Genomic DNA, 20,597 nt, shown 5'->3' with positions numbered 1-20,597 from the left:
AGCGACAAGAAAGCGCCAACGGACTTTTTATTTGCTTTGTCAAGAGTTAAGACTGTTAGGAGTTGGGAGATGAGATCGTAAGCAGCATAAACCAAACTCTTAAAGCATTTCATAAGTCTTGTTTGTGTGCTTCAGCGTCATAACACCCGATCTGCGAGTGTGAACAAAATTCAGTCAGATCAGATTAGCCACAAACTTGCCTGAGCATATCCCCCCCCCCCCCCCCAATCGTCTACTGTCACCGTAGCAATCTGGGAACTGGTGTTGTCCAAGTCTTTCTAATTCTTGGCCTGTGGATCCCATCTGACATTTTAGAAACCAAATAAATATTTGTACTCACTCAAGGAGCTAAGGGTTTTGTGTGAACTTAACAGTTGTGGAAAAACATTAGGAATGCTGCTAGCCTTAATTTCTTTGAAACCAAACAATTGAAGTAAAGGCCTCCTAAAAGCTTTCTTTGGTCCCTAAGTTATCAGTGTTCCACAAGGTTTGGCTGCTTTTTCCTTTCCCTATTGAAAATTTTTTTTTCTTTTTACTGTGGTTCATGGAGAAGCAGTAGTGCACTGCTGATGTGTGTACACGTACTTAAAATGGGCTCTGCTGACAGGCTAGGGAAACTGTTACCCAAACATACTCATGTACCTGCCGTAATTTAAAATTCAAGATGTGTAACATTCAGCATGAATAAAATTGAAACATTCAGAATTTTAAACAAGAGGCAAGTATTTTCTTGGATTTGTTTCTTGAATGAAGACAGTGCTCTTTAGTTCCCTCATAACAAATTATTTAATTTAGTACATGTTTAGTCACAAAACCATCCAACAAATAATTTCTTAAAAGTATTGTTTGTATAACATTTAAACTAAAAATATGCTATGCAAACAATGAGAATTCTGTCGTGAACACTGTACAAACAATAGATGTTCACTCACTATTTTAATCAGATCCTGAACTCTCTGAAACATCAAAAGTCCTTAATTTTGTCATAAAGAACTAGCTCTAAGGCACCTCCTGTTCCACAAAGGATGTTGGAGAATGCTTCGCAGAAGAAAGCACTAAGCCCCTCTCGATTGTATACTTTCATAAAGCAGTCAGTGGTTCCTTTAGACTGACGTTCAGTCTCCCTGCTCTGCACACAAATAATAAGGACAAATCATTACTGCACTGCGCTGAGAAAGAAACTTAGATGCCCAGGAAAATTTGTCTTTCTTTAGTAAAGAAGACTAAGGAACTTTTTCTTTATGTTTCACTTTCTGCAAAGGAGTGATTTTTTTAACTAATGTTTATGTGATGTAATGCTCTGTTAGCTGGTTCCAATAGCTAAATTTAGAAAGGTTGTGATCCTTCTTCTGACACTTCTTTTAAGCTTTACTGGGCAAGTAGAAGGCTTAGGAATTAAATGAGGTCACTCCAGTCCTAAGGGTGCTCTGAATGGTTTCAATGCTATTAAAACTTCCGCAGCTCATTTTCTTCCTTCTTTAGCACCACTGAAATATTTTTATACCAAGTAGATTTCAGTTCATTAGCAATCAATAGAGTCCTCTAAAAAATGTTAAGGTCTCGACAGCCACAACAATGGAAAAACATAGGAAGGCTAAGGAAGAGCGCTGTCCAGTTTTCATCTAGCCCACCTTGTTTCTGAGCATAAATTTGCTCAACAAACAAAAACAAAACAAGAAGGAGGATTTGTTAGAGACCTCAGCACCATGTTCACTAAAACTTGCTTTAAGTGCTTACAGGTGAAGGAAATAAAGGATGACAAGCAGCAAATGTCCATGTACATGCATATGACCATTTCTGGACAAGTCAGAGCTTAAAGTACTGAACCTTCCCTTCAGCTTTTTCCAAGTGTAGTATGACTGAAAAATCACACCAACTCCTTTAATGTTTGAAAATTTCAACAGCGGAGTCGAGACAGCCCAGAGGAACGTTGTTGTAGCTGTTCTCTGCACAGCAGAGCACCTGGGAAATGCTCTTACCCACTGTGGAACTCAGCATAATGACGACAGCAAATCTCTCAGATACTCTGAGTAACACCACAGATCTGACAAAGCGGTTTTTTGTGTATGTGCTTGGTGAACTGTCAGACAGTTTCTGTTTTGGAACTGCAGTCTCTTCAGGATTTGAGGACTGGATTAGGAACTGGCACTCATTTTTGTCTTCACTAGCAAAAACCAAGTACACTTTTCTTTTGAGAGATTAATCCAAAATCCATATCTTTATGTGAAATTCTACTGGAAAGACAACACTAGTTTTTTTACTTAATGGTGAAGATTTCCCTTAAATTACCTACATCTTCAGTCCACCTGCAATATCAAGGTTAAGGTTCTAGAGTCTATAATGGCAGAAAGATAATCTTGCCTACTTCAGGCCTTTGTGATATACTCTGCAGCTAATAAAGTGACCTTTGAATTTTCTGATGAAGACAGTGTTATATTTTGTTACATCTTCTGTTAGGAATCAGGGTATGAGATCACTATAGATTTTTCCTGAACATAATAAGTGCAAGAAATATATTTATGATAAATATTCACATAAATCAATATAAAAAAAGCATAGTAACGTAGCTAGAAAGCATTTAAAATATTTTGGTTTGCATCAACATGAATATATGCAAATGAAAGGATATTTGGTAATGGTTATTCCTGATTAGCTGACAGAAGTCAACTTTACAGAAAGCAGTAACTGTACTGTGCTCATTATTTCAGACTGTTATCCTATTTGGCAAATATACTTTTAACTGAAGAAATAAAAGTGGCTATATTTAATTCAGGGCTTCCTCTTGGTCCAGAATAAGCGTCATGGTAAGAAATTGATAAAAATCATAGTAATCAGCTTTATTTGTACGTGAAGCTTTAGAACTACATGAATGAAACAAGGACACCGCATTAAATATATTTATACATCCACAACATATATACCTCCTCTCATTCTCATCTTTTGTGCTAGTAGACCCATTATCTTATTTCATATGATTATAAGGTATGTTTTTAATAATCTTTTGCTATTCTCTATTCTCTGTCCTCCTGGTAAGTTAATTACCAGACATACAGGTGATTCTTTGATGAGGCCTCAAGAGGCACAGCACTTATGAATAAAGACAGCATTAACTGTAGGCTTACTGCTGATTAAGCAGATAAAGCAGAATCTGAAGACAGTGAAATCATATTTAGTCTGAAAAGAAGTCAGTAGTGCTAATGGTGTTTGCCCACTGTAAGCTTCAAGGTTTCTGATATTTAGGACAGATTACCAGAGGTATGCAGGCATTACATAAGAATCTAAGTATCCCCTGGGATTTTTTGAAAGCACCTAAGCAAGTTCTGTGCCAGCATTTATTCTGATTTTCTTTTGACTTTCTGGAATCCTGGTAGACAAGAAGATACTCTTGAAACAAAACGTAGAGACACTTCTTTGGAACTAACAACTCCTTTCTATCATCATATGGCAAAACCTCCTCAGGGATGCAGGGAACAAGGTCCTGATTTTTCAAGAGCATTTTTGTGGGTTTTGATTTTGTGTTTGAGGCTGATCTTCACAGCAAGAATTTATCATATTAAATGTACTTCAAATGCTACTGAACCACCTAGTAAAATTACCTAATAGCTAGCAACAAGATCCAACATTAATTGCTAATAATATACTATCATATCCGTCACATGCTGAGAAGTAATTCTCAGCTTGTGCTGAGCTTTGAAGATTACTGATTCTACCTCACACCTGAAGAACAGCTGTGTGCCACAAAGATTATTTTTCTAACTGCATTAGCTAGGCTAATAAAGGATATTATTCTACCCACAAACCTGTCTCACTCTAAATATCTGGCTTCTGAGTAGGAAAAAGAAAACAGATGCTGTCTTTCTACTAAAAGCTCTCACAAAGCCATGAACTGTTTTACCAGACTCCCACAATACCATTATGGATTTTTCTTCTTGTCTTTCTGAAGATGTTTCCACTTTTTTCCCTGAACAGAGTTTTGCCTGCTGTAAAGCTATACAGCACTTCAGTTAGTACATTAAACTTCAAAAATTTAGTAAGTAATTTTCACAAAAGAATTGTAAGTTAGACAGTACCTGCATGCATCATCCTGTGTCTCTTGACAGTGTCAAAAGGGTAAGACAGCATTCCTGAGCAAGTAATCACAACTTGAGCAACAAAAAAGTAAACAATGAATGGAGTTTGCTTTGGATTTGGCAATAATCCCTGCAAAATAAAACAAAACTGGAAACCTGTACAAATTCTGTAATATATATGTCAAATCCAGCAGATATCAAGTATAATTTTGATAATTTCTGTTGTTAATCCTACTGTGAAATTACTTGGCTCTTCAGTAATACACTCTATTGACCAGAGTAACTGTAAAGACAAAAGCTGTAACTAGCACCCTCATTAGTTCATAATAAATATTTAAAATATGATAAAGATTTAAAACACATGCATTTTTCTTTGTAAAAGCTACCTGAGTGGTGTCATAACACCCAAAATGGGAGGCTCGGTATACAATGATTCCCTTTATGGAAACGCCAAAACCCTGGTACAGGCCAGTAAGTCTATCTGCCTTTGCAATTTTAATAATACAGTCACCAAGTCCCTGGAACTGTCGCTCAGCAGCACCTAATATAAAAGAAATTTATGCACATGGTTATGCTTTACAGAAGCCCTTCTCTTTAGTACAAACTACTCTGCATGACTGAAACACTTTACCAAAATTATATGAAAAACAGTAGATCATTGTTTCCTCCACTTATGAACGAAGCATAAAGAAGAAATCGAAACACATGGATGGACGAGAACAGTTTATTCAAACAGATAGTGGTATCCAGTTGCTGAAACACTTTCCGGTCAAATAACTACCATTCCAATATTGTCCTCATTCAGCAGAGTGCTTATGTATGAATTCTCTTACCCTCTCTCTGAAAAGAATTTTTTCTAAATAATACCATGCTTTCACTTCCTCCCCCCCCCTATTCATACTCAAATTTATTAGAAGTGTTACTCGTTTCAGCTTTTCCCCTATAGTGGAACACTAGCCACAAACTGTGACAAAGTTAAAGAAATCCATTTTTTATATCTGTAGATTCTTCATCTGTTTCTGCATTCCACAGGTAACTACACCTAAGCTCTTAGGATTCTCTACAGGTGAAAACACAGCAAGCAATAAACCGATCTTTGAAAGAACTTCAAACTGTACACCTTCTTGTGTGCTGAAGGTATCATGAAAATATAAATTCGGCCCAAGTACTGGGCACAGAAAGCAATAGGTAGAGTCAAGCAGCCAATTCCTGGGGACAACCCTGCACAGCACAGACAGCAACTAGAGTTAACTTGTCCTGTTATAGGCAAATCAGGAAAGCCAACAACAATACAGAAAGCAGAGATTTCTTTCTTTCTGCTACAAAGCCTTCCACATACGGTTTTCAGGAAATCAGTTTTATCTATTTGAATGAATGAAACATACATCTAGATACATATACTACCCAAAACCTTTGTTGAAAATCTTCAGTTGATACTCTTGATATAGAACAATGATGGTCATTAGGTCTTTAAATGACACCCCATAAAACTATAGGTCAGCAAAAATTAAACTCCCCTAGTTCATGGCATCAAGAGTTGGCAAAACTCCATTAAACTTTTCCATACAGAATCTAAAAAAAACCACAAAACTTTGAGAGATATGCTATAGCACTATTTCCAAAGAATCCTCTTTCACTCACCTTCATCCTCTCCTTTTCAATAAAGATCTTACATTTCTTAATACTTTTAAGTTTGTAATTGTGCAATGGTACATTTTTAAGTAATAGAAAGAATTCTAATAATGTTGAATATTGGTCTACCTCTAAAATGAAGTAAATAGAAACAACCTGAGGCGCATCAGATAAAACTGGAACTGCCATTTAAAAGATTTCACTACCTTTCCCAATACCAGCAGCTAAATTAGTTCGCGTGAAGTCTTAACGGGTATACCACACACATGGATGTTGCTCCTGCTGCTCCGCCAGAAGCCAGCTTTGCCAAAAACCATTTCCAGAACTGAAACACAAAAATTGCTGTATACACTGACCTTTGTTGTAGATACTAAACAAAACCTTAAAGCATGCAGAGTAAGAGCTATCTAATCCATGCATTATTTACAAAATAATAAAGAAACATGGCAGTCTCAGAGTAAGACCTATATTGGGGTATTTTGAAATTTCAACTTGTAAAGATTCCCTGGTTATTCTTACATTTATTAAAAAATATTTATAAGCTATTTTCTTTTTTCAACTTCTGAATTATATGGTGCTCCTGTGACCCAGATAGCAGATAACATCTTTCTCATGTATACCAGTCCTTCATAACAACTGGTCTGTGTATCAACTTGATACAATTATGCATCAACTCTCCATGATGGGGAAATGGGGAAACATAAATCAAAGTACTTACTGTCACTGTGGCCCATACTATTTACCAAACAAGAAAAAGCTAATCACAGTAGAAGAAACATTTTGCGTAACATTTTTACGTGGCGATATCTGACATAGCTCGGTTGACTTAAACGGCATCACAGGTACATCTTGTGTAGTAAATGCAGACCATGTAGATGTACCCAAAATGACTTCTTATTTGCTGCTTCAGTAACAGCAACAGTAGAGCTGTAGTAGTATGGAGTCCAGCATAGCTTAACTGCCCTAATATTCTATCAGTTCTACAGAAGGCTTTGCAACCTGCCTTAGCTCATGTTGCTGCATAAACTTGCTAGCAAGCCTGAGAGGAGGCAGCTGCAATATGAAGATGCTTGACTGTGACAGTATTACCTTCAATAGCAAGTGTCTGGCACACAGATACAGCCTGTCTTCTTTAACAGAAGTTCCTTTGCACTTTACTTCCCACAATCTAAAGGTTTTAGTCATTAGTATTTTTTTTAAAGATAACCCAGCTAAGTAAAAACTAATGCATGGAACCATATTGTCTTTCCCATTTTCTATTCTGCACAAAACATGTAAAAAAGCATCCAAACACCCTGAGCTCCAACAATGGACATGCTACTCTGCTAAACACTATAGTTCTAAAGAAATTAATCTTGATTGCTATTCATGGAATGTTTCTAAAATTTGAGTCACAAGCTCATACACATGTAAGCCATCTGGAAACACTTCTAGGAGATGGAAAGGAGATTTCAAGAACTATAAACACGGTTATTTACATCATGCATGTTTTACTTTTTCCACTGTAAGGAAAGAAAAGAGCAACCTTAAACTCTTTACATACAAAGTGACTGTAATTGAAAAAGGGCTGCTTAAGAATTTGCATGCAATACAAGGACATTAATCAAACTTTAATGACTGACAGCATTTCTCCTGGTCAGCACCACCAGAAAAGCCTGTGGCAAGAAAAGTTTCTGGCACTGCAGTAAAAAACTGTCAGCAAGAGAGAGCACAGAACACTGGATTTTTCTTTAAATTATCAAAACCTAACCAAAGAAATCCTAAAACAGATAACCTAAGACAGACACAAATAAAACAGATTTTCCAGCTATTTTCACATGAAACAAATTAGATATGAAGAACTTATTTTTCATTCTGATATGAATTTTATGTAATTTGTCAAATGCCAATATCAACATTTCACATCGAGACCAAGATTTCTTGTAATTAATTCTATGGGTGTAGACCTCTATGTCTTTCAATCCATCCAAGTTAAGGGACCTTCCCCAAGTACACAGAATTGCAAGGTAAAGCAGCATAGCCCAAAAGTTTAATTGCCTTTTGGAGCTATACCCTAAAACTGCTACTTTTCTGGTGCATTGTACGAAACTAAGTTCTTAAAATGCATTAAATATTGATAAGTATGTTTCTAGCCTTACATGTAGAAAGAAATCAGTTTTCAGTGTGAAGCATTACTTATCCACAGCAGTAATATGTGCTTTACTATCTGTAAGTTCTTTCTGACACTTACATGCTAATAATTATCAAGAAAATAATGTGAAAAAAATTAAAATGAGAGACTCCTGCTTGAGGGATACTACCCAAGAACTTCATATATTAAAATAAAAGCAGCTGTAATTTCATATAAGTGAAATTACAAACATAAAGGGTTTTGAGACTAGAGAACATGTTAATGCAATCTGAACTGTGAGAATGTAATTTGTGGTTTTAGATAAAGCCCAGAAATGTAGATGTCCGAGTCTAAGATTTTTAATATCCATCCTAATACTTGCATCAATTAACTCCAAAATAATTATGTCCTGAACAAAAAAAAATTTGACTGCAGTTACAAGCAGTTATTTACATGCACCTCACAAAGTCATTAATCATTAAAGATCAAACCCCAGATTCCATTACCTTCAACAATAAGCTACACATTAAGCTGAGCTCGCTCTTCCTCCTGTTATAAAATAAGCTCATTACAAAACCTTATCAATATACCACCATTAATTACCAACCATGCTGAGAGAAAGAACTGCACAGCTCTCAACCAGATCTAGTTTGCTTATTAAACAGAACTAACATGCAAGAGATTATTTACCTGTTTTTCTTCATCCACTTTGGACATAAAAATCTGTTTGTATTTGTCCTGAAAAGCAAAGTTTAGAGCCTGTGTTGGGAAATACCGTGTAACATTTGCCAAATTGCCATGCCAAAAGCTGAAAAATCCTACAGAAAAAGAAACAGATCTTTAAAATAACATTTCCAAAGTTTATGCTACACCAAGTATATTATACAGTATTCCTTCTTTTGTTTCTACTTCAGTATGAGCTGTAACAAAGGCCACAAATGTTCCTTTTCAGGTCCTTTATTTTTCAGACTTTTGGTACTGGAAATCTGGCTTTATTCTGACACTTACCAACAGATGTATGCATTTGGTGTTAGCATAAGAAAATGTAAAACTGTACATGAAATAACGCTGAGAAATAGGTAAGATTGTCAGCTTCCTTACCTCATACATTTCTAAGACTAGAGATACCTCTGGAAACTGCAGAATAGAAGAGTATTTCACAGAACTGTACAGAAATGATTTTCCTGAAGTAGCCTGCCTATGCATTTTCGCTTCCATAGGGGGTGCTCGCACTCCATATTATAGCAATGACAAACGGTTTATGCAGGCATCAGAAACTTGGTAGCACTTCTGTAATTATATTCTTCTTCTAAATTAAAGAAAGGATCCATTTGGACACTAAGATAAATGTATAAGAAGCTAAATGGAACTGAGGAAGTAGTGCAGGAGCAAATCTTATGTGGATTGGGAGGGGAAAAAAAAGTATATGAGGATGTTCACAGACATTGGGCTGTCTGGCCATGTTACCAACTTTACTAAGCAGTGACAACAACGTGATCTCTGTAATGTGTAGCCATGCTCTTCATTCAACTTACTAATTTTCTTGTGTTACCAGGAATGAAGGCAAAGACTCCTTAAGGACAAAGAAAACTCAAAACTGGGGTTTCATTTCTTATTTTGATCATGCATTCCTACACATTGAGGATGCCAAATAAACAGTGCTTTTGTAAAAGTATCACAAGGAAAACTTTAAGGGTATTTTATGCTGTCCACAAATACCAATGAGCATGACTTTGCCACTACCAAATAAACGAAAAAAAATCCTGTGGGGACGTACCCAGCAGTAACCCCCTCCTCACCACCTCCTCCACTGGTATCTGTACTCCTTTGAGTGCCCACAGCTCACGATGGATGCTCCATCGCCGTCGTTTCAAAGGCATTTTTAAAAGATTTTTTTACAAGGTTTGGGAGGAAGAAGGCAAGACGCGGGGACTGGGGAGCATCCCAGGGGAAGAGGCGGCCGTGGCTGGGTGTCCCTACCTTGCTCCCCGGGGATGTGCACGAAGCAGTCCACCATGCCCTTGTACCGCTGGTCTGTCCAGATGTGCCTGGACAAGGCCTGCACCTGCAGCAGCAGCTCCACCTGCTCGACAGGCGCCACCGCCATCTTGGAGACAGCAGCCACCACGCCACTGGCCAGCAGGTCCCTCCCGAAGGAGAAGGGGTCCTAGGGGTCCTCACCCTGCGGGTCCGCCATGGCGCACGGCACCGCCCTGGCCGCCCCCCAGCCGGTTCCTCTTCTTCCCAAAAAGCACGTGGTTGGTGGGCACCGAACTGGCTTCTTTTTCCTCAAAAATAAAAAGTTGATGGTCTTGGGGTACCCAGGAGCTGAGCCGCCTCTGTCCCCCCACCATTCCAGGCCCAGAAACTGCGCCATTTGCTCTTACTACACGGATCTGTTCCCTTCCAGGCAGTGCCACCCTCTCCGAGCTGCAGGCAGCAAGCTTTCCAGAGACCTCAGGAACTTTCCAGAAGCTGCTGTCAGCTGTGGGAGCTGGCCCCTCTCCCCAGATCAGCAACTAGAGACTGGAAAACCAGGTAACAAAGGGTAGTTGTTGATCATATTGAATTATGAGTTAATAAACATGATATATGACAAATAAATGAACTTCAGACAAGTTAATTATACCCATTCCATTGCAGGTCAGATGTACCAATTCCTTCTAGATTGCTGATAGCATTTTTTTTTTAATTGCTTTACCTCCCCTGCATCTCCTGACTTCATGACTAATGAAGGCATGAAACACCATGGTTTTTGTTGAGGTTTTAAAATGATAACTTTTGTTTCTTGCATTCTCTTGACATGAGTAATTTTAACCCTGATACTCCATTGATTTGTTGTATACCACATTGCTTTGCTAATACTTTTTTAAACAATAATTTAAAGGCAAAAAAATTTATCTCTTGAGCCTTACTACTACCATTTTAACTCCTTTAGTAGCTTCCCCGTATCTATTCCTCTTGACATTAATTCTATACATCGATTCACAGCTATAATCTTCCTCAAAGTTACAAAGCTACAAGATTTGTATCAAAGATACCTGATAAAAATCTGTGTTCTGTAGGAAATGAAATCGTATCATCCTTTGGGGTTCTTTTAAAACATACTCTTTACAAATCTGCAAAATACAGTCTCTGCTCAGTTGACTAACAAAGTAACCAGTAAAAATCTCCTTAAGTGTAGTATCAACATGATTAATGCAAATTTTGCCATGTTTTGTTGCTGAACTACACTGGTTTGAGTACAAAAGTTGTACCATACTCAGATGCCCGTAATTCTGTTTCAGGTACAGTTTCTTGTGAAGGAGCAAGCCAATCTAAATACCTGATTGGTACCAAAGGAGTCCCACCTTCCTTCGGTTCTTCTTTTCTCCATGCACATCTGCATATTCACACTGTTTCTTCTGCATTGATTCAGTTGTGTTTGTCCCAGCTGAGTCAACAGTTTAACACACTACGCTGGCAGCAGAGTAACCTAGGTCTGACTAAACACAAGGATCTACATAAAAGTTAGCTGTCCTATTCTTAAAGCATTCAACTGTCTTTTTTAGCATTCAAACCCGACCTCTAGAAGACTGAAACAAGAGACAAACATCAGCAAAATTACCCTTTTCCATACAGATAGACACTTATGTGCAGAAACATACATACAGGTTCTGTAAAAGCTGTTAAACCTGCTGAAAGCACTGCATCAAAGACTCCTTGCTTTGCTATGTTACTTCTTCCATCTACAATGAAATTTAATATTCAAAGCCCACATATTTTAGACTTTTAAAAGGTGCTTTTCAGATGTTATCCATACTATTACACAATTTTTTATATCTCAGAGTAAATCTCACACCACTTGATTTACAGATGGGGAACAAATCTAAATCAGTTTTAATCTCAAACTGAAATACTCTGTCTCATCTTCTAGGAACCATAAATTCTAGAGACAGACGATTAACAAACCTGCAATCATATGCTTACACTTCAGGCCTAAGACTTCTACTGCTGGGAATTAAAACAACTGTTGAGTGATTCAAGACAAGCTGTGAATCCCTCTGTGAGAGTGGGCAGTTAAAAGCATTTGATTGACTATTTTAGAACTACTCTAAACCGTGCAATTTACTAGTGAAAACAAGATCTATAGATTTCATCATGAGAGCCTACGGAACTGAATTTACTTTCCTGAATACTTAAACTTTTTGATCCCATTGTTTAAAATGCAACTTTAGTAATGCATTTTATGAAAAGCACTCATTAAAAGCAAGTAGAAACAGCAGAAAGGGGGGAAAAATGCACTGTTGATATAGAACATGATGAAATGCTATGCAGATGACCAGATCTAAATAAGCTGGCTGAGGGTACAAAGACTGCCCCCAAAAGCTTACATTTTAAACTAAAATTCAGTAAAAAAAAAGCTTTGGAAGCAGCTGGTCTGTAGATTACAAACATTGTAACAATTTGTAGGAAAGCTGATTTTTCCAGAAGAATTCTGATTTTGCAAACACACTGCCTTCTCTTGCCTCATATGGAGGTAACATAACATTTTTTGTAATAGCCAGCTGTAATTTGTAGAAGACCTAGCCAAATAAATATTGTTTAAATAAACAAAAGAGAAAATATCTTAAGTTAAAAAACACTGAGTTAACACTTTACTGGTCTTTGCCAAATATAATTTTTTTATTATGAAATTATGAATACAATATAAAATTGGTTGAGTGCAGGCATAGGTCTTAAAACCATCACCCCGCTGTCTTCCATCTTCTTTTGGGCTTTCAAGATTGTGTTTTAACAAATATAAGTATTATTTATAGTTGAACCTCATCAAGTCAAGTAAAACATCAACCAAGTGCTCAAGTGTGCAAGAGACCACACTGGCAAAAATGATAAGCCATTAGTTTTGTGTGGCTAAGTGCCATGAATTGGCTAAAAGATTTCTTTTTTTTTTTTTTTCTTTTCTTTTTTTTTTTTTTTTTTTTTTTTTATTGACACAGTACTACTGAAAACACTCAGGATTTTTCATGCCCTTAGAGGTGCAAAATTTTAATTAATTGGAAACCTTTTTTTTTTTTTTTTTAACTCCATCACCAGTTGCCAGATATTCAGAGAATACTTTTGAGGATATCAGCTTATCATTTTACATTGCATATTATACACACTGAACAGCAGTGAATGTACAAATTATGTGATGTTTTCATGTAATAAAAGTTATGATTGGGATAAATAATTCAACAGTAATAAAAATAAGAATTTTGGTTCTCTGAAATCTTTTTAAGTATTCAATTGATGAAATCATTAGAATCATCACTGAAGTTTTACCTGTGTCATTACCAGAAGGTAGTTTTTTTGGTTTTGTTTTTTTGTGGTTTTGTTGTTGTTGTTGTTGGGGTTTTTTGGGGGGTTTTTTTGTTTTTTTTTTTAAGCATTTGAAAGATACATTATGGTTTGGCACCACAATTGAGTTAATTTCTCTTTATACTGAAGTACTTTAAAAAGATGACAACACCCCACAGGATGGCTGAATGTTCAAGAGACTCATCTATGTAGCTAATCCGAAGGACAGTTTAAAGGCCAGTTCAACAGCAGCTTCTGTGACTGAGTCATGAAAACAGACATAACACTCCTGAGGTTTTGGATGTAGAATGAGTCTCCTGGAAAAAAAGGAAAGGAAAGAAAAAAAAATCATCATAGGTGTTAGCTTTTTCTTTGTTTGATATATTCTGGTTGTACTCTGAGGTTTCAGTAAGATGTTAAGAACAACTGCTGTTTAAGACAGCTAGCAAATGTCTGTGGCTCTCCTGCATTATCTTACTATTCTCAATACATCAGATTTTTAAATCAAGTTATTCTCTGCTCAGTTTTCTCCACACTATGTATGGAAAAAAATCTTCAGGTTTTCAGGGTCTATTTGTATGGTACTGGTGTGTTTGCAGTCATCCAAGTTTCCAGGCTACAAGCTGCAATCAAGTTACCTGGGAGCAAGCCCCAGTATTCATATATGCACTGATTTTTTTACACTTAATACATCTAGGTAGGTACATTCCCACATGTTAAGCTAATAAGCTCTTTCAGGGAAAGAGCCAAAATAGGAAAGCTGTTAATACTTGTGCATAACTGTGTGTAGCATTATAGCATAGCATATACCTCTGCAAATACTAATGGACTACCCTTGGTTTAACACGTTGTTTGATAATGCAGAATGAAAAATTATTTTTTAAAAGATAGCAACATCAGTGCAAACACTTTTAGACGTTTAAATTAAAGATCTTGATTTTTCCAGACCCAAGGATAGCAGACAAACTGGAGTTATGTACGTTCGTGGTGGGAAACAATTGTTTTCTTTTTAAACGTCTAACTTGAAGGCAAACAGGTTGAACAAAAGCTCTGTTAGAGTATTTCTACATTATTATTCCTGGCTAATATAATTACCTGTGGATGATGTTTCCTCTCATTCTATCGGAAAAAAGTTCTTATGCCATATTCAGAAATGTATTTTGCCATTTTCTTTCCTATTTGTGCAATAGTTGAACTAGTCGAAAAATCCAACTTAATAAATTAATCAAGCATAATCGTTTATCTTCCTTTTACTCCATGACTATACTGAATTTGTTTTTCATATAGGTTTCATTTAACTGGGCATTTGCATTTTAGTTTCTATTTATCTAATTGGAATACCAAATACAGAAGATGAATGTAGAGAACAAGGAAACATCCTATTGAGAATGACCACCCTTAATATGACTGTCTGCCTACTGCAGCCGAAATCTAGACAGCACAAAATACAGCAGATGGAGGAAAGAATAACATATGAGAAGTGGCCACTGAACAGGGCTTACTGACCTGGACTTAAACAATTACGACATCTGATACGTTCTGAATTGTGAAGTGATACATACTACTTTTTCATTGCACCTGATTTTAATTACTTCAGAAAATCTATTATTTTTAATATTTATTGCCTAGGGCAGTATGCTGTTCTGCATGCAAATCAGGCTTAGCTATGTAGTAATAACTATATGCATCATTAAAAAAATTATTTAAAATTAAGTTTAAATAACAACACAAACCACAATTCATTTACAATGATAATGGCAGAACTTTGAAAGCAAATTGAGGGAAGAAAACTCCCTTTCCAAAATATCTCAAATAGTCTGGTAGGTTGATTTGATCTTCCCAATGAAAAAAAGCCCCATCAACCAACAAGTACAATTGTTCACGTTACCTCTTTGTATCACTGAATCAGCATTATGCATGGAGACAAGACAGGTGGGATGGACTTGCAGAGCAGGGAATGGAGAGATCAGAAGGAGTGCGAGGAGCACAAAGGAAGTGCAGGGTATTAAAGAATATGATTACAGCACATCAGCATGTCTGCATAGCACAGTGCAGCACTGCAAAGGATGCCAGCTCTGTGGTGTTAACATGCTGGCACGGTGCTCACCTGAGTTAACACACCTATATTTTACAGCAGGTGGAACATCACACCAGTGCAACTTCCCAGATCCCAAATCAAAGCTACCTCAGTCAGTCAGCTCAAGTATTTCTGTCATGTGCTACAGTTAAATTTATTCTTAAAGAACACAGCGATATATTCAAAATGGAAGACTTTGGGAGAAATACATATGTGTTTAAACTCACCCCACAACCCAGTAATTCATTGTTGGTGGTGGTTTCTTCTGATCAGTCCAGTTATCAGGAGAGCACTCAAACAAAACTCCATGTTCTTTTACCAGATCTAGGTCCTCAGCTGCCTTACTAAATTCTGAAATCCCACTGGCTGCTTTTTTCTTTTTCTGTAAAACAATTGGTGAAATGTTAGTATACAATGACATATTCTTACATAAGCACTAGCAAATATAACTATGGAATTTCTTCAGGAATATCTTATGAATAATACTGCTTTCAAAAAGGCAGACTTGGAAGATCTAACTTGCTTACATGATTCTTTTCTCCACAGTTTTATTACTTTGGCATCAACAGGCCTTCCCATTGTTATACAGCTTGGAGGTAGACACATGCTCCCTTTTTTGATTCTTTTTTTTCCTTCTAGCTGAACACTATTTGTCTAATAAGACATCTGAAATAGTACAGCTTCTTTTAAAAAGTGTGTTACAACAGCTAAACCTCTCATCTTTCTCTGTGTGCCTCCCTAATTAAGAACTGTGATAGTAAAAGTCTATTGAATAAACTTGGCCAGGCAGGAATTTCCTTTTGTAAATAAACAGTTGAAACACTTTGCTCAGAGCATTTTCTTGCTCTTACTCAGTAAGAGTGCATAAGACGTCTTTATTTCCTATACATTTTCATGTTTCATTGAGTTTTTAGGGCTATGTTTTGCACAAAGGTTTTGAATAAACCTTGCAAAAGTTCCAGTTGTTTCTAACTGAGCTCCTGGTACCTGTTTGGTAGAAGATCAAATTGCATGCACAAAAACTATTTTTCTCTCTTTGCTCTGTCTTGGTGCTCAACAGTCCTGTGAGTCCAATAAAGTCATGGTATCTTTCACCAGAAATATGAGGGGAAAAAGATCAGAATAGACATGGAGATAAACACAAGAGGAGTTTTAAAAAGGGTTTGTCACTAGTTTAACTCTTCTCTCACTGAAGTCAAAGGAAGTTTATTACTCTTTTGTAAATGTCTATGTAAAAATGAAAAAACAAGCTTTTAATCTTTTTTTGGTTTTGAAGCATGAGAAGTGAGATAAGATTATGGAAACAGGAGTGGAAATCCCTTTGAAACAAATCTGTCTTAAGAGAGTTCCTAAGCCAGAGAGGGCATCTCTGGATCTGCCAATAAAACTTCTGTTCCCATCAGTTGCTTCAAAGGTGAAAGAAAAGCTTTTCTTGAAAAAAGTCTCAAGGAACTTCTCTTTGCCACATGCAGAAGCAGAAACTACATCTTTTGATCTGCCTACAGTATTGAAGATGTTGGGGCTGAAGATTTAGAAGAGAAAAGATGGACAAAACATCACAACTATCTTAATTTCTCAAAAATGGTGGAAGAAAAAGTGAAATACACCTTAGCATTTGAGAAACCAAATGTCTATTATTTGCCTGAGAAGATGTATTTCAAATTTCCCTAAACATGCTTTGGAATAAATTCATGAAGCATATTCTATATTACTCCTAGTTCATAGAGTGGAAGCCATTTCACAACAGATGACTTAACCCCTCCTGTATCTTTTCTTAGTACATAAAATTGTTATAAACCCTGTTATTGCTAATACTGGTACTGAAAAAGACTTTAAGAATATGTTAGTACTCAGTCTAATAATCTTCTCCATCAAAATCGGGGTAATTATAATGCAATTTCCAAGCTGGTATTTGTTTATATTTTAGCACATCTTACACTACGCTATTCATACTGAAAATACTCAAGAAAATAATATGTATTAAGAGGGGATATTTGATAGAACTATGAGGGTCTATATGCATTAAAATGTCTTTCCTTCTGATTTAAAGGTAAGAAAATACCAAGATGATGATGATGCTGCAAATGAGGTCAGGGCTGCTTATCACATACACCAACATGTATTTTAGGGTTTAAGACTAGAGAGCTTTTTTTGCTCAATTTAAAATTTATTAAAAATTTCTGTACACATTTAGGAGTTGTAAATTTTCAGTTCTCAAAAAGTGAGACAACAAATTATGGATGGGTTTACTGTAATTTTGCATTACTGGCGCAATTCTCTAAATCCTAAACTATAACAATATTTAGCTGATACCAAATAATAAGCAGTATAATAGCACATTTCTACATTTAACTTTTTTGTTGTGCACTATGAACAAGGAAAACTTCTATTCATTCTTTTATATTTTCTTCATGCCATAAGGCAACCTGCCAATTTCAGCATTAATTGTTGGAGCCAACATGCAAAAACTACCCCAAATTTCTCTAAAACAGAAACTTTGTTCTGCACCACATGTTCAATTATTTCTGATTGTCAGAGCAGAATGAACCCAGCTGCTGCCTACTGTACTCACATCTGAACAAGCCAGGAAAGCATGTGCCAAGGTAGCTGTGGCCAAAACAGAAGTTTTGACTTTCAACCGTGAGTTTTTCACTTTTTATGAGCTACACCTAATGGTTGAATGGTTTATTAATTTTTTGTTTGTTTGTTTGAACTATGAACTGTCTATTTAACAGTTGTAACCAAAGGCAATTTGATGATAAGAAATATTTGTGTATTCTCTCTACTTGCTTTTGGGCTTCTAGATGTCCCACCAGAAGTGCCCAAAATACACGACTCATTGCCAAAGTCCTACTCAGCCAAACCCCAGTGTCATATGAAGTTGACAGAACAATGCACTAAATTAACCTACTTTTCTAACACTTAAAAATTCCTACATAATTTACAAGGCACATCGGTCTAACCAGAAGTGACTTTTTATGTAACTTCAATAAAACGTTAAGAAAAATCATACTGCTGTTTGCAAACTGCATTCATTCAATTTCTACTGTTATTTCCTATTTCTCATTTAATTCACTTGGATTGTCGCTTTAGGATTTAAAAAATTCAACTGATAGACAGTATTCCACTTAGGTTTATAGTTAATTATTTCTCTTTTCCGAACGGATTAAACAGGTCACAAAATTAATAGAGATTAAATGTTATCCTAATTTGGTTCATGTCAATAAAAATCAACTCTGCAATTAAGAACCAGACTTTTAGCAAAAAAAAGTGTGCACAGAACACAGAGTGTCTGATCTGGAGTACCTCATAAATTGGTTCTTATACCTATTGTTTAGGTTTCTGCATTACTACTACCATCTTACTCCAGATGGATCATTTGGAGTAAACAGAAATTTTTAATCAAACACAAGGCAGTACAGTTGCTGACATCGGACCTGACCATTTTTAAGTCTAATCTAAATACCAAGTACCCACATAAAGCTCTGGTAGCTGGGATGATCAGGCTTCAGCTCAAGCCTAGAGCAAGGCTTGAACTGGTATCATTGTAAAGGGAAAAAGCCTTTCTTATCCTGGCACCCTACCTAAACTAAAATCCAAGAGATCTGGCAGCACAGTTAAAAGCAATCCATCATTGTAGCCAGTCTTCTTTTAGACCAATATCCATATGACCAAACGATTACAGACATTAGTGAATGGCAAATCTATAAGCAATCTTGGGTAGCAAAGAGACAAAAGACAACTAAGAATGAACAACGTAGAGTCCCTCTTCAGGTCCCTGTTCAGACATGCTAACAGCATGGTGAGGGGAGACCACACTGTCACTGCTCATGTGAAACATTTTCCATGAAAAACAGAGGGTCTAAATTTCCTTTTGCTGCCAATCTGAAAACCCCTATTTTGCGACCAGTCTGAAACCCTCTCTTTTGCTACTTACAGTTCTTGAACCCAGTGCATGAAACTTTTTGCTAAGTTACAAAGAAGAGTCCTAATACAAAACAAGAGTAAGAAAATACTATACTGGAGACACAGAGTATTTATTTTGAGGGCATTTTTGGTGGGAGACCGAGACATAATGGTATGCATACTTGGTTGGATGGTCAGAGAAAGAACCTGCCCGTAACAGTGAAAACATAGAGCTTTAAAAACAACCACACACATGCAAATACACCTGCTAGTGAACTATTTAAATAGTGGAGTGAAAACAATCTTGAAATACTGAGTTGAGAATGTAAATAGAAAAACAGAAGACAGAGCTTCCATACTTCTTTCCTCATGGACTGCTGAAAAACAGAACGAATTGAAAGACAGCAACGGTAGAAATTCTCAATTAATTGAGGGTGGATGGAGCCACCGAGCCGTGCTACTTCTTTGTGAGTTGGAGTAATAAAGATTCCTTGCATCGTTTCCAAAGATAGATAGTGGAAGAGGGTATTCTCAGGACCAGATGTCAACCTTAAAAAAAACAGGACAATTCAATTAATATTAAAATAATTTTGAAAGAAATTTCAGTTAAACAACATATACTTTTGTTTCTTAAGACAGATTTGTTTTTCTGCTACCTACAACAGAGTACAAAAATGGATACAGACATTCCAAAAGTGCCTATTTCTACACCAAGGAAATCCTGCTAATTTGGACTGTCAATACTCAATTAAAAAAACCCCAAACACAAACCAAAAAACTATGGTACAAGTTAGGTATTGCACTTGCATTCTCAAAATTTCTCACCAAAAAAAAAGGAAAGAAGAAATAAAAGCTTGGGGGGGGGGGGGGGAGGGGCAGCACGGGAGGAAAGCTTTTTTTAGAGCTCAAACAAAACATCACAGTGACTGCCATCACAAGCAACACGTGGGAACTGGGAAGAACACGGCTTCTTCGTCCTTTGTACACCTTCCTAGAGGTACCAGGGAGGCACAAGGTATATTTGTGGGCCAAAAACTCTTTTATTTGAACTTCCAAGGTCACATATATGTGGGGCATGTGCATACATTCTACTGACATATTCTTGAGAAACAGTCAACTTCTCTAATTAAGCTCTCCATTTAAGAACTTCGCTTTTGAGAATCCTTGTACAGCAAAGTTTTGGTTAGAACAAAATTATGCAGGAACTTCTGTGATCTGCGCATATTCAAAAAAAGATCCAAGTATGGCCTTAAAAATGAAATACTTGATAAAAAGAAAATTTCTTACTTGATAGCATTAAGAAGTTCTGTATCTTTCTCTGAAAGGTTCTTTTTGAGGTTTCCTAAATGAAATGGATTTGGTAGGGTGTTTTTTTTTCTAGTGGTCTGAAAAACAAGCAGATAGACAAATTAACAGAGAAAACACAGCTAACAAAAGAACAGAATCAAACCAACAAACCACCTACTTAGAAGAAAATAATGTA

The 20,597-nt window shown here is 36.5% G+C and overlaps 2 protein-coding genes across 4 annotated transcripts in view; both read right to left on the bottom strand.

Moving 5' to 3' along the window:
• Positions 1-953: 953 nt before the first annotated feature.
• On the bottom strand, positions 954-11,222 carry SLC25A31 (solute carrier family 25 member 31). The gene is given in 9 exon segments (XM_049815574.1): positions 954-1,120; positions 3,426-3,431; positions 4,066-4,200; positions 4,457-4,611; positions 5,909-5,948; positions 5,950-6,027; positions 8,503-8,630; positions 9,793-9,979; positions 11,163-11,222. Coding segments are annotated over 9 exon segments (945 nt in total). The 3' UTR covers positions 954-964.
• A 1,045-nt stretch (positions 11,223-12,267) lies between these two features.
• The window catches only part of INTU (inturned planar cell polarity protein), a 57,940-nt gene continuing 49,610 nt past the window's right edge, over positions 12,268-20,597 (bottom strand). Inside the window, exons 13-17 of one of the 3 annotated variants that reach the window (XR_007507839.1) lie at positions 20,402-20,499; positions 19,474-19,663; positions 15,436-15,590; positions 12,790-13,448; positions 12,269-12,755 (exon numbers count right to left, since the gene is read on the bottom strand). Coding sequence is in view for 2 of the 3 variants with exons in the window: in XM_049815392.1 (XP_049671349.1) it covers positions 13,337-13,448; positions 15,436-15,590; positions 19,474-19,663; positions 20,402-20,499 (555 nt within the window). In the remaining variant the exon portion in view is untranslated. Of the gene's footprint in view, positions 13,449-15,435; positions 15,591-19,473; positions 19,664-20,401; positions 20,500-20,597 lie in introns of all 3 variants that reach the window. The other 2 variants (XM_049815392.1, XM_049815390.1) reach the window with 2 other exon arrangements.

The sequence above is a fragment of the Accipiter gentilis genome, chromosome 12 (assembly GCF_929443795.1).
Source record: "Accipiter gentilis chromosome 12, bAccGen1.1, whole genome shotgun sequence".
Classification (NCBI taxonomy): domain Eukaryota; kingdom Metazoa; phylum Chordata; class Aves; order Accipitriformes; family Accipitridae; genus Astur; species Astur gentilis.
The sequence above is the reverse complement of the archived record's forward strand: the minus strand, read 5'-3'. Positions and strand labels throughout refer to the sequence as shown.